Consider the following 26,073-nt stretch of genomic DNA (forward strand, 5'->3'; position numbering starts at 1 on the left):
ATCAGTTCACGATAAACCCTACCTACAGTCTGTCCCGCCCGACGCGACACACCAATATCCTTCCCAAATAATCTCCATCCCTTTATCTGTTCTGCTCACTCCCTCTGGCGTGTCTCACCACCACCCAAGTTAGTGCTCCTCATCCTCTGTGGTTTCTTCCTGTGGTGTTCGTAGTCATGCCCAGTAACATAAGGGTGTCCGACTGCCTGCGCGAGAAAGGGTGCGCTTCACGGCTAAATTAGCGACTGATACTGGAGGATGGTTCCATAGTGCATTTTGTCTTCCGTAGTCTCCTTCCGTGTTTTTAAGTGGACTATCCTGTCCCTAAAGCTCTTTTTCCTCTTTAATCTATTAATAATTTCCCATCCACCCTGAAAATAAAGGGATTCCTTGGGAGTGGATGAGGGATTTTTATTTACACGTAACTTCTCCCAGGCACCATAATACAAAAAGAGAAACCTGGAATACGGTTGATCCACCCTTGCTTTTAGGATCCGGCTGAACCCGATGATGAAGCATGACATTAGTAGAGTGGTTGAGGGTCGAATATAAAAATGAATTCTTTTTCCATATTCACACTATGTGCAGAGTTGGAGTCTATTCTGGAAGTGCACCCTTTCTCTCGAGGCAGAGACAGCCTTATATTATTGGTAGTTTAAGTTCAAGGACAACATATCAGTTTCTTTCTTTGATTCACATAAAAGCCTCCCTTCCCTCCTGGTGGGTAGGTCACCTGACCTGACCCACCTAAAGGTATGAAGACTGGCTTTACCACCCAGCTTTAGATCACATCTGAAATCCAGCTCCTTTTTAAATTGTGTTAATTCTTAGCATGACGCACCTCCCTCACCTACAACTTTTTCTTAATTTGAAATATGCAGGTCACACCTGACCACCCCCAACCCTCACCTAAGGACGACACCTGACCCATGACGTATTCAACATGATTCAAGCCAACGCTTGCTGTTTATACATGATACACCTCGGTGTGCACGTTTTCATCATTTTTAAAGCTTGGCTTGTGCTGCAAAACCTTGGATTTTTTTGTGTTGCCACAAAGAAGAAAGTTCATACATACAAACGTTATTTTCCACCCTATAGTCTTCTCTTGATGTGTCCTTAGCGATGCACAGGTCTGGGTGCTACTACAAAGGTACATACATACTTCTCATTCAGAACCTCTGAGGGAGATTCTGCTACTTTCCGGTCTACTCTTAGGAGTACATTTCACAGTGTTGAGTGTCATTTGAATAAATCTTAAACCGAAGTGTTTTGTCCTCCCTTGTCTGAGGTCAAGAGGCAGATGTCGCTCAGTCTCTGCGGATGAAGAAGACGTGTGCAGTATAGTTGGACTGCAAGTGCTAAGATCATTATACAGACACCTCTTGGATTCATAGAGAATATTTTCTCCAAACATTGCCAATGTTTTCAGCGCAGAGCTGGCAACTAATGGTGCAAAGGTTGGAATCACAAAGACCGTAGGAAGTGTTGTCGTTTTTAGCCTTATTTTTTTTGCACCTGCTAGGGGTAGTGTGATGCTTGTGCAAACCTTGCACGAGGCGATAAGAATCTGTGGTTCACGACCACCATGGTGGCATTGCACACAGTGGCAGGGCATGGACATGTGAAGACAATAGCGGGGTCTGGGGCCTTAGTGCACTAATGCGTCCACTGTAGGGGTCTGTGTTTGACCTCCTGGCCACAGGTTTACATCCCGGCGGGTCCACTCAACCTTTCATCCTTCTGAGGTCGGTAAAATGAGTACTATTGAGTTGGGTAAAAATAAACATCTGTTTTTCAGAACCAAGAAACCCACAGGTGAATGTGCGCTGTACAAATACATATGTGTTAAGAGGATTAAACGAGGATCTCGTTACTCTCTGCCACGTGCATCTATCAATCAATTAGTATATTTGTATAGCGCGCTACTCACCCTGAAGGGTCTCAAGGCGCTGGGGGAGAGGGGTCCGTTACTGCTCGAAAAGCCAGGTCTTGAGTTGCTTCCTGAAGGAGAGGTGGTCCTGGGTTAGTTGAAGGTGTATGGGGAGGGAGTTCCATGTGTTGGCTGCCAGGTAGGAGAAGGATCTTCCTTCGGCGGTGGCTCTGCGGATGCGTGGAATGGCGGCGAGGGCAAGGCTGGTCGACCGTAGCTGGCGGGTGGGCGTGTAGAAGGTTAGGCGGTTGTTGAGGTACTTCGGGCCCTTGTCGTGGAGAGCCTTGTGTGCGTGGGTGAGGAGTCTGAACGTGATCCTCTTGCTGACGGGGATCCAGTGCAGGTCTCAGGTGGCCGGAGATGGGGCTGTGTCGGGGGATGTCCAGGATGAGTCGTGCGGATGCGTTCTGGATGCGTTGGAGTCTTTTCTGAAGTTTCCGTGGAAGGGGATGTGCAGCAGGTTTACGATCTCTGGCCAGGAGAATGTAACAAATTGAGTAATGCAAGTCCCTGTGTGTGTGTTGTTGGCTGCAGTCTAAAATGCAACGCATGCACTGGGCCTCCCAAGTATGTGCATGGTAGAGTGTCTGCTGTCACCTTGTAAGTGAAGGGGTTTAGTATCTCTTCTATATCCATGATGAAGGCTCCGCCCACAAGATGCTCGTGCAGAGGCGCATGCTACTAGTCTTCTTGGATTGTCTAACACTTAAATCAAGGGCCCTATTCACATTTTTTGACGTGTCATTTCCGAATCCTCTCGTTTTTAGGGCAGCTCTTCTTGTCGTTGCATCTTTTATGTAGGTATTTGTCTTTTGGTAGCACACCCCTAGGATATCCACATTTGTGCATATGTTGAACTAGGTGGCTTGCCTCCCATTTGTGGCAGTACTGTGTTTCAGCATCAGTTACATGTACAACCTCTATCAGTACATCCAGGTCTTCTGTGGTCCATTTCTGGCCTTATGCACACAGGAGCATGTGTGGGGCGAGTGTCACACCTGTGGATGCTGAATGCTCGTCCAAGGAGTCTCGGCTATGAAGCTCCCACGCTGTCCCGGAGGAAAGCACTTCCCTCCCCTTGAGGGTCTGGGACACAGTTCCATCAGTTGAACCAGGCCTTAAAACCATGATGATGAAAAGTGGAATGTAGGGAGGTTTGAGTGATTAAAAACACGAGTAGAAATGGTTACTTTTTAATAATCCTAAAACAGTGATCCCGGGATACATAAGAGTTGGAAATTTGAAATGTAATGAGCCGGTGTCAGTCTTAAGACTAACATTCATTCCAAGCGACTCGTAATTAATGCAATTACGAAACCTAAAACTGGACCTGATACTACGCCTGCCGCTGGCCTTATGTCCATTGCTAGAGCTTTGCCCAATGCTAATCCTAGAACTAGATTTTACTCTGTATTCTGACCCTAAGCCAACGAGCGAATAAACCCCAAACCCAGTCTAATGCCTTCCTTAAGCCTAAAGCTGTACCTAACTAAGCCTGACACTAACCACGCTCCTTTACCTAGCCTTGGTGCTTTGTCTAAACCTAAATCTTGCATCATCCATGCTGCAAACCCTGAACCTGGCCGTGTGTGTTGTATTTAAGACTTGGTGAGTTTCCAGCATTAATATTTGCTGTCTTGTAATCCATCGGACTGCAGTCCGAATTGGTTGTAAGCATTACAATTCTCAAATATTTATATGTATATTTTACAACTAAAGTTCTGTTGCCAATATTTGTATTTAGATAGGTTAGTTCTACATACTATCACCTTGGACAGAAAAAACGTTTTTGAGTTATCGGTTTGCAAATTTGCTACATAGATATTTGATTTACATTTTAGCTAATACAGTTGTTGTACAAGTTCGTTTTTAATTCGGTTTAAAAATTTATTATTCCACCTTACTTGAGCAGAACAAATGTTTTTGTGCATTTAATGCATCTGCCTCCACATTTGCTGAAACAAGTTGTGAACTTAAAAGTGGGCAAGGATGCGGATGTAGAGAAAACCATTCAAACAAATCTATAGCTTACCTTGACCTACCCATGCCTGTAATGTGCCCCATCTTAGAAATGTAGTCTAAAGTAATTCCTAACTTATAGATGGTCTCTATTTCTCAAATACTCCCCATGTTGAACTCCGCTGATGAACCTTTTGTCGTGTGGTTGTGTTTGAGTCGCGATTGAAGCGTCAATGTTGCTATAATGTAGGGAAAGGGGTTTAAGGTAATTCCTGACCTGTCACTTCTGGTAGGCCTTTTGTTCTGTCTACTCTGTAGGTACTTGCAGGGTACCACACTTGATGTCAATTCCACACATTGCATGTGATAAGCAGCAGACCGAGTGAGAGACTTGTGCATGACATGAAGCATCCTATAAAATCTGCCAACAAGTGGAGATCAAGAATTCGAGGGAGAGCCAAGTGAACCCTTGACTTCAGTGAGCAAACCGACTTCTCTGAAGGACACCGCTGCAAAAGCAAATGGAAATAAGAGAATGGCTTTATTTGCCTGAGCTTTCACTGTTGAGGACTGTATGGAGATAGTCATGGTGACCTCTCCTCCTCTTGGGAATCTTTTTAGGAAGAAGAAATTACAGGTTGATAGTTCAGAGGTGAATGATGTGTCCTGTCTAGACTGGTGACCGCATTATTTGTGGCCTGAGGATGCAGGAGTTCCTTTTGAAGTTCCTTTATCCCTTACTCTAACTGTTACAAGGCCATTCTGTATCAGCATGCCACCTTTTTTCCATCCCTGTAGTATTTGGCAAATCATTGCATTCTGGGAGTTGTCGCCTTTATGTGCTAGAATTATCTGTAAAACATTGATTTTTAAATGGAAAACCTAGGGCTGTAAAGATTTTGTCCTGTTGTCGGACTGGATCCCATTGACCAATTTTTACCGGTTTTAGTGCTTGCCGTATATTGTGAAGGGCAGTTGTGAGAAGCTGGCCACAGTGATGTAAGTGGACACCTTGCACCAGTCCAGACAACCCTTATTGTGATTTACGGGGCCTTAGGCAACCTTGGAAAGCTCTCTAAGTTGTAGCTGCGGAGAGCAGCCTTCAGGCTTACTCAATAACGAGTGTAAAGCAGCTTGTTTTACCAGAATGCATTCTTATAGCATAGATTAAGTGAAAGAAAACTACACAAAGTAGTTATAAAAATATGTATGTATTATGTAATTCTCTTTAGCACATAGAAATATCTCCTACCCGGAGATGTGCACAATGCACACAATACTTTAGCAAAGAAACCCAGTAAATAGCACCAAATAAACAGTGGCCTGGGGGGTACCAAACCATATACTAGGAAATAGGTATAAGAACCACGACTCTGGTCAAGACCAGCTTGAGAGGATGTAGAGGTGCTGGGACCCCAAGGAATCACCCAAGATGAGTAGAGAGGGACCCCAAGGAGAGCGTGCAGCGTGGGAACACAACTGTGTGCTCCGTACAACTCTACGTGTAAGTCGCGGTTGGATTTTTACAGATTAAGGACCCTTCCCAGTAGACCCTGACGAAACCCCGTGGAAGACAGGTTGGATGCCACCCCATCTGTGGATACCCTAGTACCCATGTCACCTACACCAGGGAAGCCAGGTGCATGTGTGTGATGGAATCCAAAGGTGGATTCTAGATGAGAGGCACCTTCAAGCAGAGGGGACAGAGTGTCACTCAAGCGTGACCAGGAGACTTAGAAGGTTAATGCCCTCAGATGTCGAGTGTTGCAGGATGGGTGACGATGACCTTGACCCTGCAGCTGTGAGGACCAGGCGATGCTTAGGAGGACCAGGAGCCTTTCACGAGCTGTCCTACGATGGATGTTGAGTGCTGAGGGGTTGGTGTCTGGCAGGAGCACCAACAGGCCTTGGCGATTGCAACCGACGAAGGTGCACCCCGGGACCAGCAAGGTCCAGGGGACTCACCAAGATCAGGGGAGTCAGAGCAGGCCTGAGCAATCCGGGAAGCCCAAAAGATACAATGGTGACCCTCGAGTAGTCCCACAGTCAGGAGGCACTGGAGTCGCGAGAGGATATCAAGCAGCTCACCAAAAGATGCAAGCCACGAGGCATACGATGCGGTGTGGCTGAAGATTCTGGTTGCTAGGGGGGGGCACGAGGTTGGGGCTACGTGGAGCCCGAAGATCTTCTTGGAAAGAAGTCAACAAGCTGTTGCAACTGCAAGTTAACACAGTGCACAGGGGCTCAGTTATTGCAACCCTCACGAGGGATACTGGCCTAAAACTTTGTGAGAGGGCATGGCAGGCCTTGGGAGCTGTGGTAAACCACCACCTGTGTTGCAGAGCCTTTGGAATCTGGAGGGCTCATGATCAGCAGACCGGTCGACTTAGTTGCGTTTCCTGTGAATGTAGGGGAGTGACTCCTTCGCTCCAAGGGAGATTTCTTCAAGTGTCTTTGATGCTTCACAGGCCTTCGAAGGTTCCTGTATGATGCACAGGCACATACGATGCAGCAGATTGGAAGGGAGGCGAAGTCAGGCAAAACGAAGTCTAGCAAATTCCAGAGTACGCAGACGGTAGAAGAACAGTGGTGTCTGATCTGAATCTTATCCCATGACGAATCTAGGGACCTACACCCAGGTAAGCACTGAAGTACCCTAGGGAAAGGGTTGGGAAGATTCAGGGGTCCTTCCCAGGGGATGGTCTGGACTGGGGGGAGTTAACTCCCATGTCCTTTGTCTAGTTTCGCCCCATAGTGGGAGCCAATGGCTCCCACTGCTGGTTTGAACTAGTCTAGGCACAGGGACACCAAATGTTCCCCTTATGCAGACTGAGTGGCGCTGGCAAGTGCACCAACCCCACCCCACCATAATACACTAAATCCTGTCTGGGAGGTGGTCACACCTCCCTGTCACAGGATGCCTATTGTCTGCCTTCCTCTGCTCAAGCTTGCCTCAGCAGCATGAGCGCAGAATCGTGTCTCTGGTCAGCAGCAACCATTTTGTGCTGTCCAGGTCAAGAAGGCTGGTGCCGGGAATACAGAGCCTAACGGAGGGCTCTTGCAGTGGTTGGAATCATGTTTGATACCAAAGATGATAGGATTCGTTGCCGTTTTTGAGATGGCCATTGCGTAATACACACTGCCCCTCAATATATTTCATGGCTGCTTCACTGTCCACCCGATAAAATGGACTCCGTAGGCTGTAGGGTTGTACTGCTCATGCAGGGGCACCCTCTTATTTAAAACGTCCGTCACCCCTCTAGCAGGCCTTTACAATCCAGAAGGCAGGGCGCTTGGTTATAAGTGCAGTGACCCTAGATATAGAAAACATATATCATTAGTAAGTGATGCAAGCACCAACGTACACAGGCTGCAATGGCAGGTCAGTAGTTCCATTTTGAATGGTGTCTCATGGGTGGCATAATACATGTTTCAGCCCATAAGAGACCTCTGGGGTACCTATGCCCTGGGTGCGTTGGTACCATATACTATGGACTTATAAGGGTACCGCAGTATCCAATCTGGGCTGTACCGAAGTGCTTACCACAACAATTTAAGGGAGAAAGCAGAGAGACTGGGGTCCTGATTATCAGGATTTCAGTCAGGCTTGTCAAACACAGCTTAGCACCAGGCAAAAAGTGAGGGTAGCCATGCAGAAGGATCCTATCTTCCTACAGCAGTGAAAATAAATTCCTGTCCAAACAGATGGTGAAAGGGCAGTGTGCTACTGCCCTAAAGGAGTAGCATCTGGTGTCCCTTGTGCCCTCGTATCTCACATACTTAACACCATCACTGCTTGAGATGTTCCCCTCCTGTGCTGAGGGTCAATGTTAATGGGTGTGGTCATGACGAGCTGAGCTCGTCATGAGTGCAGCTCAACTGTGCCTCATGACGAGCTGAGCTCGTCATGAGCATCGAAGGGGTTAAAGATCAAGAAGTAATGCAATCTAGTCTTAGGCTGATATTTTTGGACTTGAAGGCGAAATGTTGCAAAGTGCTGGACCAGTCCCAGTGAAAAAGCTGATGGGATGCATTCAAACAGATTCCGCTACCAACAATGCGCTTAAAATAGTTGTGGAAATTTCTTTGTGCCTTGGGTGTCAAAGTCCTTTCATTACATTTGCTAGTGCAACTGATTCAGTATGGCTTCCGAACAGACATCCATTTCTGGCAGATGGCTCTGAAATAACTATTCAATTAAATTCTTCAATTTTTCCACCCCACGAATCATGCTGTGACTGGTTACGCTACAGTCAACAAACAATGTGAATCCTTCAAGGATCCATTGCGGATGTAAATGGTGAACTGTGGACCTCCAGTTTCTCTGCACTGGGCTCTGTAACAGATTAGTTACGGCTCACGGTACCTCCTGTGTGAGGTCACATGCCAATGATGTAGAGCTGGTGTGTGTCTGAAGACAAGGCCACAGAGTGGAAGAAGGCTAGACCAAACTAACACAGTAGCTGTAAGCTTCATTGTCCATGATGGTAGTAGACCTCATAACTGTAAGCCTGAGACTATTGATCAAGGTGTACGGAGCCGTACTAGAGGGGAACAGGTACATAACCTTCAGGACTACCTGTGAGCATCAATACTGTCTTCTTCCATAACGCTGTCGATGAAAAGCTGATTCATAGTGACGAAAACTAGCTGTTGTATCAACGAACGGTATCCGTAGGTACTGTCAGTGTTAAGCAGGTGACAACAATGTGACCCCACGCGATGTGCTGCAAACTACATAGACTAACTACTATGGTACTTCAATAATAGTCAGAAACTACAGTAGGCGCTTTAGATGTAGACAGTGGTTTCATTGAGGGTGCATCCGTTGTACGCAGACTATGCCAGGGTCGCAGTCCCTCAAACACTGGCTTGCTTTGTGGGGAGTAGAATCCCTCAGATACCAGCTTTACTGGGGCTCTGCATAGTCATAGGGATGCTCTTCCAGACTACTTTTAATTCATGTTTTCTAGGTTTTATGACTTGCTTAGAGGGCAGTTCTTCAGACTATAATTTTATTTCATATCTCCTTGGTTTTTAGTACATTTAGAGGGTAGCTCTTCCAGTCTGTGCTTTTAATTCCTGTCCCCTTGGGCTCTCTGCTTATTCATAAAATCCTGTCTCGCCCTTACAGAGTTCTGCCGGATCGATGAAGTCTTGTGCCATAAGGAGGACGAGCTGCTCAGTTTCGAGGCTGTGATGAACATTCACAAGCAGATGGATGATGACGCCAACGGGAACGTTGATGTGGAAGAGAGCGATGAGGTGAGTGCAAGTCCCCTGGCACCCTTTGTGGCAAGTGTGTATTGCTTGAAAGTATTGAAGTGTAGATGCTTGTCGTAGGTCTATATTCTCTGCAGTGCGGAGGCTACAGCCCGCCAGTAACAGGCACGCTCTCCACCAGTGTACACATGTTGCCCTGCCCCTCCAAAGCCTACCCAATAATAATAATAATAATACTAATAATGATAATACTACTGATGATGAAGTGGATGATGAAGTGGATGATGAAGTGGATGATGAAGTGGATGATGAAGTGGATGATGAAGTGGATGATGAAGTGGATGATGAAGTGGATGATGAAGTGGATGATGAAGTGGATGATGAAGTGGATGATGAAGTGGATGATGATGATATGGATAATGTTATGGTGATGATGTTATGGGTGATGATGATATGGGTGATGATGATATGGGTGATGATGATATGGGTGATGATGATATGGGTGATGATATGGATAATGTTATGGGTGATGATGTTATGGGTGATGATGATATGGGTGATGATGATATGGGTGATGATATGGATAATGTTATGGGTGATGATATGGATAATGTTATGGGTGATGATATGGATAATGTTATGGGTGATGATATGGATAATGTTATGGGTGATGATATGGATAATGTTATGGGTGATGATGATATGGGTGATGATGATGATATGGGTGATGATGATGATGATTTGGGTGAAGATGATTTGGGTGGTATGGCTGATGATGCAGATGGGGGTGATGATATGGGTGATAATGCAGATAATGATATGGGTGATGATGATATCGATGATATGAGGGATTATGACGATGAGATGGATGATGACGATGAGATGGATGATGACGATGAGATGGATGATGACGATGAGATGGATGATGACGATGAGATGGATGATGACGATGACGATGAGATGGATGATGATAATTCTTTGTAAGATAAAAGGTTCAGAGATTCTCTTACTGGATGTTGGTGCCTATTCTCGAAAGTGACAGGAGGATGTTGACTCAAGGTGATGGACCTTACCGACCACTTTTGTCAATGGTTAGAGAAACAGATGAGTACGTACTCCTCCTTAATAAATGTTAGTATGCTTTTGGCAAAGAAACTTCAAAATTCCAACTAGTATTTATTTTCTGCTTTTATTCTTCATGAAAACCAAGGGGAAAAAAGCATATGTTTTTGTCAAACAACGCCAAGTCCTGGGTATAACCACCTCCTGACCGGAAAATAAAGGGATTATAAAGAGGACTAGCCGTTGTTTGACGAAAACATACCTTTTTTCCCCATTACAATGTATTTGTCAAATAGGATGTTACATAATAAGTGTTGCTGCCAAGATTGTTAACACCTTCGCTGCTATTGATATTTTCCTCCTGTGCTGAAAATTATATTTTCCCATTGTTCATGACAAGCTCAGCTCGTCATCAGCACAGCTCCACTGTGCCTCATGACGAGCTGAGCTCGTCATGAGCATCGAAGGGGTTAAAGCCTTGAGAAAGCCCTGGTCAAAATGACGCCTAAAGGTGAAACATTTGTTGACTGTCGACTGTCGAATGTCTAGAAGTAATCCCTGTAATACTCTGGAGAATGATAAAAGCTTATAATCTAAGAATAAGCATGAACAATAAAAGCAGAAAATAAATACCAATTGAAATTCTGAAGTTTCTTTGCCAAAAGCATGGTAATATGGATGATGATGAGATGGAAGATGATGATATGCATGATGATGATATGCATGATGAGGATGATATGCGTGATGAGGATGATATGCGTGATGAGGATGATATGGGTGATGAGGATGATATGGGTGATGAGGATGATATGGGTGAGGAGGATGATATGGGTGAGGAGGATGATATGGGTGATGAGGATGAAATGGGTGAGGAGGAGGAGGATGAAATGGGTGAGGAGGATGAAATGGGTGAGGAGGATGAAATGGGTGAGGAGGATGAAATGGGTGATGAGGATGAAATGGGTGATGAGGATGAAATGGGTGATGAGGATGAAATGGGTGATGAGGATGAAATGGGTGATGAGGATGAAATGGGTGATTAGGATGAAATGGATGATAATATGGATCATATCATGAGGACATGGATGATGGAGATAAATGGATGGATGGATGGATGGATGGATGGATGGATGGATGATTATATCCAATGAATCATGATGGATGTTGATGATGGCAATGGATGATGAGGATGGTGACGACGATGGATGATGAGGACGACGACCATGATGATGATATGTTGGCTTGCCTCTTACATGATATTTGTCAATTAAATTGTTGTGTTTTAAAATACCTGCCGAGGATCTATAATTCCATTTTAATCTCTTTCCAAGTAATGTTTCTATAGGAAATGAGATTACCTGTCCATGGGTCTGCTGCAGGGCTTCTTCCAAGTTATTTTGAGATTTAATGAGGAGATATTGTTTTAGAAATTGACATTGAACTGTTGGAAATCATGTCCAGAATGCAGCAGTGATACAGGATTCAGAGGTGCCCTCTTGAGCCATATTTAAGGATGAAGAGTGATTGCCGAAAAGGGCCTAAATAGGCTCAGGCACTTGCAAGAGCATCAGCTGAGCACCTAGGTTCTCATGTGTGCGTGTTTAAAACGTGGCCGAAACATGGTCATAAGCTCAGGGTCTGCTGCTGAGATTCTGGAACAGCATCCCAGGGAGGGCATGTGAGAGGGAGTTATTTTTTCCCATTGGGAGTGTCTCCTTCTCTTCAGTATATACATTGTTGGTTTAAAATATACACCTTTTTTCTCATTAATATGCACAATATTAGTTGGAGTGCCTCACGGATCTTGTTTTTCCCGAATATACACTGCATTGGTTACAGCACACCATACACCAGGTTTCTCTTTAATATACACAGAGTTGCTTACAACTCATCATGCATCTTCTTTCTCTTTAATATACACATTGTTGGGTGGAGCGCTTTACACATCTTATTTCTTCTTAATATACTTCGCGTTAGTTGAAGAACTAAGGTTAGCTGAGAACCTATCGAAATGGACCAAACCTCAAATCATGTAATTGCCCTTAAACAATCTTTGAAGGTCCTTGGCCCTCTGGTCTTGCTGCTACTTCTTGGGTTGGTCCTGTCAGCTAGACAGAAAGATTCCTATGGCTGCTGGGCAGCTGAAGCCCACAAGACTCCCTCCATGCTGGCTTCCTGCAGCTGGGCCTTACTGCTTGTCCTCCTAGTCAGTTGTCAGCCCCTCGCATCATGCTAGGCAACACAGCTTCTCATTCTTCTAGGGCAAGTTGTAGCATCATCACTTCTTAAACATCCTAGGCATGCTCTTGGCGTTGTTGGAAACAACAGCCTCCAAGATTGTGTTCCTGTGGGTTGGTGCAGCCTCTTTCAGGCTGCACCAACCCACAGGACAGTGGGTACAACTGGCCTGTATTTATCCTGCTTTGAGGCACTGACATGAATATTGGGCCCACCAAATTTTATGATGAGTTGAACACCCATCATTTGTTTTGGCCAACCTTAGGTTGGGCCATTGCTTAATTATTGAATGGCCTAAATGTGTGGTTCATGTCCCAGTGTAGGGGATCTGTATGGCTGACTCGCTCTAGAAAACAGACTCCAAGCTGCTGATTGCTAGAAGTTAAGTTGATGCAGGTTACCTGCTAGGGACCGGCCCCAGGGCTTAGAAGAGGTGGTCTTATTCTTTCCCGAATGCTCTTAATGCTTTTCTAACACAGCTTTCACATCTTTCATACATTTATGATGTGTGCTGTCCAGTTTGTTTCATGATTGGCTTCCACTATTATTTAGTGCAGCATTGCGTGAGACAATTTTTTGTTTGTCTAGAATGTCTGAGCAATAAATGAAGATGTTTATCTTGTCACGTTTGCTGCTTCAAAACAGAAGTAAAATGTCAGACTATATCTTCTGACAAATTACTGCATATTCTTTTAACATTGGTGTTTACTTCTTTTCTCTGACTGCAGTGTGAGAGGAGTGTTTTAAGTAAATTATGTCACAATTTTGCTGGGGTACAGGGAGTGCGATCGTTAAAGGCTATATGTTTTTTTTTTTTTGGATCACGCAACAAAATGTAAATACCTGTAAATGAATTGTATGCATTCAGCAGAACTGAAGCACATTCTAATTTATTTCTCAAGTGTGCTGAAAACAAAGATTCTAATAGGATCAAAACAAATCAAGGCACTTTACTTGGTGAAGCACACATGTGAAGTATACACAAACTCCATTTCCACAGTTTATCATTTGTGTGCTATATAGTTTTAGCAGTAAAACAGTATGTCAGCAAAGTTAGTGGCCATTTCATTGGAACATGTGCTGTCTGTGAATGACAATGCTCTACCACACAATGCTTTAGTTACATTAAAAAATCACCCATCTCGAGTTCATTAAAGGTAGGTGGGTCGAAAACGTTTGTTCAAAAAATTGGGTTGTTCTTAAAAGTTTGGGAAGCACTTATTTAGTGGGATTTCCTCCATATTTTTCTCCATCCGATCTTCTGCAAGCGAGCAGGGGTTTTACTTGTTTTGATCTAATTTTTATGGATGAGCTATATAATATATGGCCAGACATGGGAGGTGTTTGTGGGGGAGAGAGTTCCATCCTATAAATCCTTGCATAGGAAGATTTCTTTGTTTCATACTATGTCTGAAAGACCATTGGCTGTGTTTCTTCTGATCTCAGGTAGGCCACGTAGAAATATTTAACTAGCATAATAATGTCTAATTTCTGGCATTTTGTGTTTTGTTACCCAAAAGTCCCAAAATTATATCATTATGCCACATTACTTAATTTCAAGTGTTTGAGTACATGTCCTACTGCAAAAGCAAGAGGAAAACGAAAACTAAAAGTACTAACGTCTGTTTTTCGTGGCACATGTGCTTTTTGTGCTACTTGTTAGCCCAAAATGTTTCTTGATGCAAAGACACATTTTGCACTAAAATAGAACTATAAAGGCCAGGTTTCCTTTTTGCATTTTTTTACCGAAGGTTCATGTAGGTACGCCAAAGGGAATGACACACATTCTGCACAACCCTAGCATTAGCTCCACTCCAACTTGATGGAAAAGTAATATTGTCAGCCTACATCTAGAATTTGAGTCTGTGGATTTCAATTAGTTGAACCCTTGGAATCATGTAGCCATTTAACAATACCAGGTACAGGGAGGAGCACTGAGGAACCGCGCAAATGAGCAGTCTGTTCTTGGACGGGCCGCTACCTGAGCAGATATGGTTCTCTTCCAGGGGATCCTCATCAATAGTCATAAGCATTAGAATATTCCCGTCCATGCGCGGGACCCCGGAAACAATATATTATATGTGCCCCATATATATATAATATGCAATTGCAGCCAAATAAACAGTAGAGCTGAATTATGCTGTAAAGAATTTCCACCATACATGAACATCTGCATTAGAAACATGAGAAACAACACCAAAGATTGTTTAGAAACCGTTTTAATGCTTAGAAAGCAGAAGAAATTCTTATAACTCACTGAAAGCATAGAAAGCTCCCAGGCTGCATTGCAAACACACAGTCTAAAAAGACTGAAAAGCTAACCTGTAGCTGCATGTAATACAAAAACTGACACCGTGCCTTTAAGGCATTCATGACCCCCCAGTATCCCACCATGCCTCAGGAGTGACAGTTAGGTCAGTTGTTCTTTCCGGCTCCTTCAGGAAGGACCCTGGTAACACAGCTCCACTCATTTCTGGCTTTTCTGACAGAAATTTGCTTCAATTTTCTAACTTTTGGACTTACTTTGCCTTTTAACTCCTTGTCAAGTAAGGTTTCTGTCTTTTTAGACTGTTTTTTGTGTGGCATTTTATTTTAAAATGCCTTCTCTGTTTGACAACTGTCCTTCTTGTGGCAACAAGAAGGCAAAATCAGACAGTCATGATGTCTGTGTACTTTGCTTGCCTGATCATCATGATCCTAAGGACCGTCCTCACTGCGAATGCCTGTCTGAGAGAACTCTCAAGGACAGAGAAAAAAACCGCATTTATGGACTGGCTCAAAGGTCCACCAGAGGAAGCTCTCCAGTGAAGAAGGCCATCAAGAGGGCCAGAAGTCCTTCTAAAGGCAAGTCTTCACGTCCTTCAACTTCGTTGGGCTCGGCGCTGAAGAAACATCTACCGGTGAGTTTTCCAACTGAAAAACGACCATCGACGGCGGGCTCGCCATCGAAAAGAAGATCAGGTTCGTCAGACGTCGAGGATGCCAGCTCAGTCAGCGAAATCCCCTCCGCCGTCGTCAACCAGGCGACGATCGTCGTCGAGGAAGGTCACGCCTCCGCCATCGTCAACAGGGCGGCGATCGGCGTTGAGGCCAGTGACTCCTCCACTGTCGTCAACCGGGCGGCGAACGGCATTGAGGACCAAGACCCCTCCGCCGTCGTGATCCAGGCGATGTTCGGCATAGAGGACCAAGATCCCTCCGTCGTAGTCATCTCGACGACGCTCTGAGTCGAGGACCAGGACCCCTCCGCCATCGTCAACTCTGCGACGATCGGCGTCGAGGACCAAGACCCCTCCGCCGCCGTCAACCCGGCGACGATCTGCGTCGAGGGGCGACACACCTCCGCCGTCATCTCGACGACTATCGGTGTTGAGAAGTGTTACTCCTCCGCCGATGTCAACAAGGCGATGTCCGGCGTCTAGGACCAAGACCCCTCCGCCGTCAACAAACAAGCGTCGAGGAGGTGATCTCGGTCGATGTCTCGTCGATGTTAGGCATCGAGGACCTCCAGGGTTCCTCCGCCGTCGTCACGTAGACACTCGACGTAGAGAGAGAGAAGGCTCCGTCATCGGTAAGTCATCGCCGTTAGACGTCGAGAGACAATCGTTCTTTGCATCACTCATCGTCAAGACATCTGACGTCGGAAGTGATTGCTCTGAGGATCGATGTCCAGGCACTCTGAGATTCTGGTTGCGGAGTCAGCTTCGCGTCACTCATCTTCCCAGTCTTCTAGTTCCTCCAGATCATCGGCAAACACCAGAAGTCCTGTCCGTAAATCTCCTCCACGAAGGTCAGAGGATTCTGCTCCTGGGGTGAGGCTGTCCCCCAGATGGAATGCACCACTGCAAAATTGGCAGGACTCTGGGGCTACGGAACGCCTTTGGCAGTACGTCAGCCCGGAACATAGATCTCCGCTGCAAAGGCTGGTTGCTGAAGTGGACAGTCAGTCCTCTCAGGCAACAGGCAGCACGTTCACCTGAAAGGAGGCCAGATAGATCTCGTTCTCCAAGAAGGGAGGAACGTCCAAGAAGATCTCGTTCTCCAAGAAGGGAGGAACGTCCAAGGAGATCCTGTTCTCCAAGGAGAGAGTAACGTCCCAGAAGGTCTCGTTCTCCAAGAAGGGAAGAACATTCCAGAAGATCGGGCGAGAGGGGACACAGTTCCCATCGCAGGAGTAGAAGAACTCCTTCCACCGCTTCTACCTCCTCTACCCAATCTTCCTCTAGGGATTACTCCCCTACTCTCACAGACAGCCCTATCTCCAGAGTCTCTCCAGTGGACGACATCAATACCTATCTGGATGTCCTGCAGAGAGGGGCTAAGAAATTAAATATTGAGATTGCTGTCCCACAAGTAACTACCACAGTATTTTTTGAGACATTGCACCAAAAATCCTCTTCCCGTTCGTTACTTCCTTTAGTCCCAGGAATCATGGAACCAGTCAAGAACATTTTCCTCACCCCTGCAACCATCAGAGCTGTGCCGGCTCGTATACAAAAGAAATACAAGCCTGCTGACTCAGACCCAGTCTTTGTCAAATCTGATCCACCGGCAGATTCAGTGATTGTGGCAGCGGCTCGAAAGACCCATGCAGTCGCTCCTTCATCTTCTGTCCCGCCAGATAAGGACAGTAAAACACAGGACTCATGGGGTCGCAAAGTTTGTAATGCTGCTGCTTCTGCCCTGAAGGTATCCAGTGCGTTCGCACTGCTGGTAAGGTATGACAGAGCCTTATGGGACTCGATGGAGCGCTTCAAAGCCAAGCTCCCGAAGGAAGACCAAAAGGACTTTGAAGAAACGCTAACGAAAGGCAGTCTGGTGGCAAACCAAATGATAAGCACCGCGGCGAACGGTGCAGTGTTGGCAGCGCACTCTTATTCACATGGAGTATGCGCAAGAAGGTCTTTTTGGTTACGCTTAACAGGCCTTAAACCGGATGCTCAACGCATCTAGAATCTTCCTTTCTCTGGGTCCTACTCGTCGGGGAACACGCAGATGAGGAAATGACCCGGATGAAGACCGAACTGGACACGGTAAAAGCGGTCAGTTTGGAGAAGAAGAAAGATTTCAAACGATGCTTCAAATCCAACAAGGGTAGAGGGGCTCAACAGAGGGTTCAAACCCCTCACTGGTCCCAGAACAAAAATCAGGGAAAAACTCACTTTTGAGGAGGCAAATCCAACAGGGGCCGAGGAGGTAATCAGTAGTCCTCTTCCACGACGAGAGGAGGGAAAGCTTGAGCAGTGGCTTCCTCTGGCACCGTTACCCACTCCAGTGGGAGGAAGTGCTTCACAACATCTGGCAGAGTGGGTCAGTATCACAAAAGATCGTTGGGTGCTGAATATACTGCGCAATGGATATGCACTACGTTTCCGTGCGATCCCAAAAATGCGATCCCAAAGATGATAGCTCCGGATTGGCCACGGTAGTGGCGGTACCCGGACCTTCTGCATCTGTCTGTGTGTCCACACAGACAACTTCATTGCAGGCCGGACCTGTTGAGCAAGATGAACGGGAGGATACTGCATCCCAACCTCCCATCACTGAACCTAACAGCATGGCACCTGAGGTCCTGCAATATGGGCATCTGAAACTGCCTCCCGAATGTATGCACATTTTAAAAGAGGCTGAGACCTTCCATGAGAGCGTCCTATGCGTTCAAGTGGAAAAGATTTTACATATGGTGTAGGGATCGTCACCTAGATCCTACTAAAGGGCAGGAGGAAGTAATCCTTCCATACCGCCTTTCCTTGGCAACTTCTGGGTTGAAATATGCTTCCATTAGAGTGCATCTGTCAGCCATAGTAGCGTACAGGAAATCACCTAATCAGATTTCTTTCTTTCAGGTTCCGGTGGTTAAGGACTTCCTCCAGGGGTTGAAAAAAGTCTATCCCCCTGTGCGAAATCCTTCTCCTCCTTGGGAATTGAACCTGGTTCTATCCAGGTTAATGTCACCACCTTTCGAACCTATCCACAAGGCCTCTTTGCAACATCTCTCTTGGAAAGCAGCCTTTTTAGAGGTGATTACGTCAGCGCGCAGAGTAAGTGAGATACAAGCGCTCTGTGCAAAGGAACCATATACTGTTTTCCACCACAATAGAGTAGTCCTGAGAGCTCATCCATCCTTCTTGCCTAAGGTGGTTTCTGATTTTCATATAAATCAGTCCATTTCCCTCCCTTCGTGTTTTCCAAATCCTACGACCCCAGCCGAGCGGTCACTGCACTCCTTGGATCTTAAGAGAGTGCTCAAGTTCTATTTGGAAAAGACCAAGGGGATCAGGAAGACGGATCAGCTGTTTGTTGTGAGAAGTTGGCCTGATATATGATGCTCACTAGTTCTAGTGATCACCTTGTATCAGTCCAAACAACCCCTATGGTGATTGGTTGTAAGTCAACCTTATAGACCAGCTATCCTAATGGTAGCATGGACAAAGCAGTCTTAGGCTAAACTCTTTTGGCATGTGAAGCCAGCTGTTTTACCACATAAAACCCCCTGAATACCAAATGAAAAGACACCACTCAGGTTGTTATGAAATTAAACAAGATATGTATTACTAACAAAACACCGCTGAACTCTTTGAGATCAGAGGGCTAAGCACATGACAAGACTCTTAGGAAAAATACGTTAGGTTGCACAAATTACAATGGTGCCCTAGGGGCACGACAAACCATATACTAAGTAAATGGTATAAGGAAATCGATAGAGGAAATGAAGATGTCCAGAGGCTGTAGGATCGCTGGGACTACACTACCTTAACCTTAGGTAAGTAGCAGGAGGCCCACAGGACGCGTGTGCAGAGTGTGAACTCACACGCGAGATGCGGGACAAAGTCAATGGACACTATAAATTAAGAAAAGGCAAGCAAAAGACAGTTCCGAGTAGTTAGGACTAAAACGACAGGATACCTGGACACTAGGAGAGTCATTCTACCCTTGAGCACCGAAATGCTCTCGTTACCTCACCCACGGGCTGCGGGTGCATAGGTGTGAAAGTGTCTGGTTTCCGTGTCGAAGTCTATGGAACCTTGAAGAAAGATACTGCCGGCGACAGGAAGGAAGATGTCCGGTGCGATCCAAGGGTGGATCGAGGAAGATGTGGACCTGAAAGCAGAGGGGTCAGTGTTCAAAGTCGCTAGCCAGTGACCGGAGTGGAACCAGAGGCTGTCGTCGCGATCAGGTGAAGAGTGGACGCTTGACTCTGCAGCCACGTGGACCAGGAGGTGTCTTCGACGACCAGGATGGAGGCACGAGCTGTCCCACGCAGGCTCTCGCTGTCGGCGTTGTTGGTTCCGGATTCGGCGTCAACAGGCCTTGGCAAAGGCAACCCACGTGGTGAGTGGAAAAGGCGTCTGGTGCGGACCAGGAGGGTCCGGGGGTGCTTCTCCTTTGCAGGGAAGCAAGGACCAGTCTGTAACAACCAGACCAGCGATGTAGATTTCGTGGATCGTCGTCTAGGAGGTCACTAGCCAGCCGGCAAGTGACCAGACAACGCGTCGAGCAGCAAGCAAGCAAAAGGGCCCCATTCAGATCTCATGGATGCTGGAGGGCTGATCTTCTGTGCAGGAGCTGCTCTGGGCTGGGGCTTCTCAATCCCCAAAGCACTTTCTGGAGGATGCCTCTGAAGTCGTGCTGGAAGCGAAGTGCAGTTTCTCCAAGATGGCCGGTCCCACGTGTCTCGTCGCACCCACGGATCTCAGCTGTGCTGCAGATGTAGGTAGAGGTCGGAGAGGTCTGGAAGTCCGGATCTCGTCGGGCTCTGAAGTCTGGTTCCAAGCAGGAAGGACGACAAAGTGAACCGCTAGGACGCTTGATGTTGTCTGCCTGTGCAGGGTGGTCACTCCTTGGCCACAAGGGAGATTTCTTCAGTCTTTTGTGGAGCAGAACGTCGAAGTCCAGAGTTTCTTCTTTGAAGTTTCAAATCAGGATTAATCTAATTTGGAATGGGACCAGCTCCTATCTTTGTTCTCCTAAAGGGGGCTGTACTGTGACTAGGTCCCTCCTATGGGTGGGACCAGGAAGGGGGTGGTTACACCCCCTATCCTTTGTCCGGTTTTTCAGAGCTGGGGCTGGAGTGCCCCAGCAACTGGTTTGAACCGGGGTATGCATAGGGACACCTTGTGTGCCCCAGGCATGTCTCATTCCTTCCAGCCTGTCCTACCTCAATACACAAAATCCTGTCTGGGGTAGTGCTAGCACCTCCCAAGGCAGGAAACCCTTTGTCCAGGCCTCCCTCGCTGGAAGGACTCCCAGCAGCAGGAGGTCAGACTCGTGTCTGTGGTGGCAGCATCCATTTTGTGATGATGAGGCTCGGGTTAACTTTAACCGGGGTTCTTAGTTACATACATGTTGTGTCCCTCTAAAAGGGTGGAATGCTACCCCCGTCGCCAGAACTGGCGAGGGGGTAGTATTCCAATTCGTATGACACCTTACTCGACATGTTTTGATAATGCTATGCCAAAGTTAGCAATAACCGCGAGGATTATAATGCACTTGAGTATATGGTATAGCGTTATCATGGAAACAGCTAAAGGACATGGTTCCGAAAGCTGCAGACAGGCTCCGCTCATGCTAGAGCACCATCTCACATAACTCCAAGCACTCTGCCTCCAGGATTGTTAAGGCCTGCCATAGGAGTGACTTGTAGGAGTATATGTGTCCATTTTAGGTTTAGATATAGGTATACTATATCTACAGCAAAGGGTGATTACACCACCTTGCCCCAGCTGGGTTACCAGCCAGTTGTGTCAGTTTTGGATGGCCAGCCAGGGGTGGCATAATTTCTATTTCTATTTAGGGGGTTTTGTAAAGCGCTTGGTGACGCACAACGGCGTGTCCCCGCGCTGAGGAGCAACTCTTACTGGAACCTATAGAAGCGGCATACCTTACTGAGCAAATAGTGCAGTTTTAAGTTTGGCTCTAAAAATTGATTCTGATGGCTCTAATCTCAGTGCCATGGGTAGTTTGTTCCATCTTGAGGCTGCGAGGTACCTGAAAGATCTTCCGCCCATTCGAGCTCTAGACACCTTGGGAACGACCAGGAGTCCAGAGCCAGAGGATCTCAACGAGCGAGACGGCTCGTAAGTAGTCAGAAGTCCCTGCAGGGGAAGAGGAGATCTCCCATTGATGATCCGATGGCACGTGCATAGAGCTTTAAATTCTACCCTGCTTCTGACCGGGAGCCAATGCAGAGATCGGAGGGCCGCGGCAGATGCGGCTCTTCTGGGTAGTTTAAGCACTAAGCGGGCAGCGGCATTCTGTAGGACCTGTAGGCGGTTGAGGTTCTTCTCCAAAGTCCCTAAATAGAGAAGATTGCCATAGTCCATCTTTGATGTGACTAGTGCATGCACCAAGGTTTGTCGGGCTCTCACAGGTAAAAACTTCAAAGTCTTCCTGAGACTTTTAAGGGTCCCAAAACATGATCCGACCACCTGATTGATCTGGGGGCCAAAGGTGAGGTCAGTGTCAAACCAGATGCCTTGATTCTTTGCTTTCTGGCACGGAGAGGGTGTTGGACCTAGGCAGGATGGCCACCATGCCGACGTCCACGCTGATTGGCAGCCCCCCACGACCAGCACCTCAGTCTTGCCTCCGTTGAGCTTGAGGCAGTTGGCGGACATCCAGGCAGCTAGATCTTGCATGCAAGCTCTGAAGATGTCCGCCGAGAGACTGGGTGCACGCGACAGGGAGATCACCAACTGCGTGTCGTCGGCATAAGACACCAAGCGGAGGCCGTGACTCTCTACTAAGGTGGCGATAGGAGCGACATAAAGGTTGAAAAGTGTTGGACTCAGGGACGAGCCCTGCGGCACCCCCTGGTCCAAGGAAATTCGCCCAGAGTAGTGGTCGCCCTGCCTCACTTGGAAGCCTCGGCCAGTGAGAAATGAATATATCCATTTCAACGCTGCCCCTCTCACCCCTCCTTTGTTCAGACACTGTAGCAAGATGGAATGTGCTACAGTGTCGAATGCAGCGCTGAGATCTAATAGGATTAGAGCCATGGTTTGTCCCTCGTCTGCACCCTGTCTGAGGGATTCGGTGGCCCTAAGAAGGGCAGATTCCGTAGAATGACGGGCCGAAACCCGAATTGGGTAGGGTGAAGAATGTTGCCTTCCTCCACATACTTCATAAGCTGTTTATTTACCACCTTCTCCGCTACCTTAGAAAAATAAGGCAGCAGAGAGATGGGGCGTAGGTTATCCAGCTTCTCAAAGCTAATGTTAGGCTTCTTGCGGAGGGGAAGCACCACAGCCTGTTTCCAGTCCTCCGGTATAGAGCTGGATCGGAAAGAGACATCCAGCACATGCCTGATATAGGGTTCAAGGGTCTCCAGACTGTCACTCAACCTTTTTGGGGATGCAGGGTCTCGGGGGGAGCCAGATTTAACAGATCTGCAGATTTTGACTAGCTCTACCTGTGAGGGGATGGTAAAGTTGAGAAGCAGATTTTGATCATCTTCCATCTCTGCTAGGTCTGCAGGCTCTTCCGCTGCAGGAGGGATTTCGGGAAAAGCAGAATAAATTTTGGACACTTTATCTCCAAAGTAGTTAGCAATGCGGTTGCATGCTGCTACTGAGTAATCATCCTCTTGAGTAGAGGTTTTAGGGGTGGCCAAGGATTTATATATGCTGAACAGTTCCCTGGCAGAATTCTCTGCCCCCTGAATTCTGCCTGCATAATATGTGGCTTTCTCTATCCGGATTTTGTTATGATAGGTGCGCCTCTTAATGAGATAGGCCTCTTTCAACCGGTCGTCGTAAGCCACTCTCCATTGTCTCTCTGCTCGTTTGCATTCCCTTTTGGCGCAGCGCAACGCATCGCTAAACCAGGGAGCAGTTCTATGTCTGTGGACATCTTTTGTTGGCCGGCCTAATGGGGCTGTGCAGTCCAGAGCAGCAGTGATGCGGTCATTGAGTAATTTGCTTGCCGTTGCCACATCATTGCCTCCTGGGGGCCCACCGTCGATGAGAGCTTTGTTGAACTCTGGCAAGGAAAATCTTGCCCACCTGCGACGGGGGTAGTTGAGAGGGGCAGGAGCAGTTACTTTATGCTTAGGCAGGTGTATAACAAATGGGACATAAAAGTGATCTGTCCAGGGTAGGGGTTCTGGGGAGGCAACCAGGACATCCTCCCAATTGGCAAATATGGGATCTAACAGATGCCCACGGTTATGTGTTGGGAGCTGCCCCTTGAGCTCTAGCTGTAGGGTGTGAAGTTCTTCCCGGAACTCCATCGCTCCTTTGTCTTGTGGATCTTCCAGATGTGTGTTTAAGTCACCCAGCAGCAGAAACTTGTCTCTTCTTATCGCTGTTTCAGTGACACACTCTAGAAGGTTGCCTTTAAATCTAGCCATGGGTCCAGGTTGGCGATAGACAAGCAGACCTTTCATAGTCATGCTTCAGTCAATTGTTATGGTGAAAAAGCCCGCCTCACAGTTTGCCAAACTAATTGGCTCTAGTTTGCAAGCCCAATGTCGTTTAAAGGCGATCGCAATTCCGCCTCCTCTGCCTATCGGTCTGTCCAGGCGCACCATCTGATAATCCTCTGGTAAGGCCTGTACGATATCTGGCTCGGAGTTGGTGTCGAGCCAAGTTTCTGTGATGAACAGCAGATCAGGGTGTTTATCAATGAGAAGATCATATACATCATGTTTATGACAGCTCAACGATCTAACATTGATGAGGCCACAAGACAGTGAAAGGTTGCAAATCTTGTTGTCTACTTTCGCTATGCTGAAGCGGAATTGGCAGTGACGACACCCTTCGTTCTCCCCTACTCTAACACTGTGGAGCCCAGGGGTGCACACATTTGTAGCACAGCTTAGTAGTACACTCCTGCTCCAGGTGAGTCTGCAGGCCGGACCAGGGGTTGGGGTCCTGGGCCGTGTCCGGTCGCGGACGGGCGCAGACGGGCTTGGCTTAGGCGCGGCTTCGGCGCGCATCCGGCGCGCCCGCTGCGCCAGCCCGCTGCGCCGTCTGGCCGGAATGCACATTTTATAGAGTGTGAGGAGGGTGGGAGGGCGGCGCGACTAGAGCGCACCCCCAGCCCTACCTAAGATGGCGCCCGCCGCCGCCAACAGCAATTTACAAAAGACGGCTGGGCGAGGCAGGGATAGGAAAATTCAGCGTGAGAGAGAGGTGTCAGTGTGCCTGTAAAATTCCCCAATTTAAACTTGTATTTAGAACCCCCAAGTGCAATTCGTAAAAACGCTGTATTATCAGCTTAAAAACACAATTTCGACAGTTAAATATGCCAGCAGTTGAGTCCAGATAAAAGCGCTCGCAGCCCTAGTGCCTCTCGCTAGGGAGAGCTCTAAAACGGGCAGCGAGGAAGTCCAGTAGCAGCTCTAAATAGCCTGGGAGGGCGGGAGGGCGGCGCGACTAGAGCGCACCCCCAGCCCTACCTAAGATGGCGCCCGCCGCCGCCAACAGCAATTTACAAAAGACGGCTGGGCGAGGCAGGGATAGGAAAATTCAGCGTGAGAGAGAGGTGTCAGTGTGCCTGTAAAATTCCCCAATTTAAACTTGTATTTAGAGCCCCCAAATGCAATTCGTAAAAACGCTGTATTATCAGCTTAAAAACACAATTTCGACAGTTAAATATGCCAGCAGTTGAGTCCAGATAAAAGCGCTCGCAGCCCTAGTGCCTCTCACTAGGGAGAGCTCTAAAACGTGCTACGGGATACATGCTGCAGCCCCTGGGTGCACCTAAGCCCTGGGTACCTAAGGTACACTGTACAGCAGCTGATAAGGTGACCCAGCATCCAATTAGATATGTACCTAAGGTACATGGAGTCCATTTTAACAGAGCGAGCAGGAAGCCTGGGGTTCTGGATAGCAGGATCCCAGGCCAACTATGGCGAAAACCAGCAAAACACTCGGCAAAAAGTTGGGGGCAACCATAGTCGGATATCCACCTTCCTACATTTGTGAACTATGGTTAAATGAGAACGGGCTTTCCAGCGGCCAAGAGATCCATCTCCAGATGGATTGTCTCCTGCATTAAATTGGCCTATCAGCTTGCAGGCAAGCCTTTATTGATGTCACCCAAAGCGCATTCTACCAGAGGGAAAGCGGCCACAGTAGCTTTCTTACATGACATTCCAATGTCAGAGATATGCAAGGCTGCAACCTGGAAATCAGTTCATACTTTTACGAGGCATTACTGTCTAGAATCTGATTCCAGGGCCAATACTCAAGTAGGGCAAGCCTCCTTGAGAAATCTTTTTGGGTAGCCTATGGCCTGCTCAGGCTTGTTGATGAGATTACTGTCTTGTTATTCCTTTGCCCGCAGGGATGAGGAGAGGCTCGCTATTCTATTCTAATGCTTATGACTATTGATGAGGATCCCCTGGAAGAGAAGGATTAGTTACTTACCTGTAATCCTAGTTCTCTTCCAGGGGTATCCTCATCAAAGTCCTAAGCAACCCTCCCGCCTCCCCGGGCAAAGGACATTCTTTAATAAGGAGATATTGTTAACCTATTCGTTACTTGGTTTTTTCAGTCTCCGAAAAGAACCACTGACCTAACTGTCACCCCTGCGGCATGATGGGATACTGGGGGTCATGAGTGCCTTAAAGGCACGGTGTCAGTTTTTTGTATTACATGCAGCTACAGGTTAGCTTTTCAGTCTTTTTAGACTGTGTGTTTGCAATGCAGCCT

General features: G+C 47.1%; 1 protein-coding gene across 4 annotated transcripts in view; it reads left to right on the forward strand.

Moving 5' to 3' along the window:
* STIM1 (stromal interaction molecule 1) overlaps positions 1-26,073 on the forward strand; it is a 274,811-nt gene that overhangs the window by 25,397 nt on the left and 223,341 nt on the right. For all 4 annotated transcript variants that reach the window (XM_086933766.1, XM_086933768.1, XM_086933769.1 and 1 more), the window contains exon 2: positions 9,027-9,157. In XM_086933766.1, the coding sequence (XP_086789892.1) occupies positions 9,027-9,157 (131 nt within the window). The remainder of the gene's footprint in view (positions 1-9,026; positions 9,158-26,073) is intronic.

The sequence above is a fragment of the Lissotriton vulgaris genome, chromosome 8, assembly GCF_964263255.1.
Source record: "Lissotriton vulgaris chromosome 8, aLisVul1.2, whole genome shotgun sequence".
NCBI lineage: Eukaryota > Metazoa > Chordata > Amphibia > Caudata > Salamandridae > Lissotriton > Lissotriton vulgaris.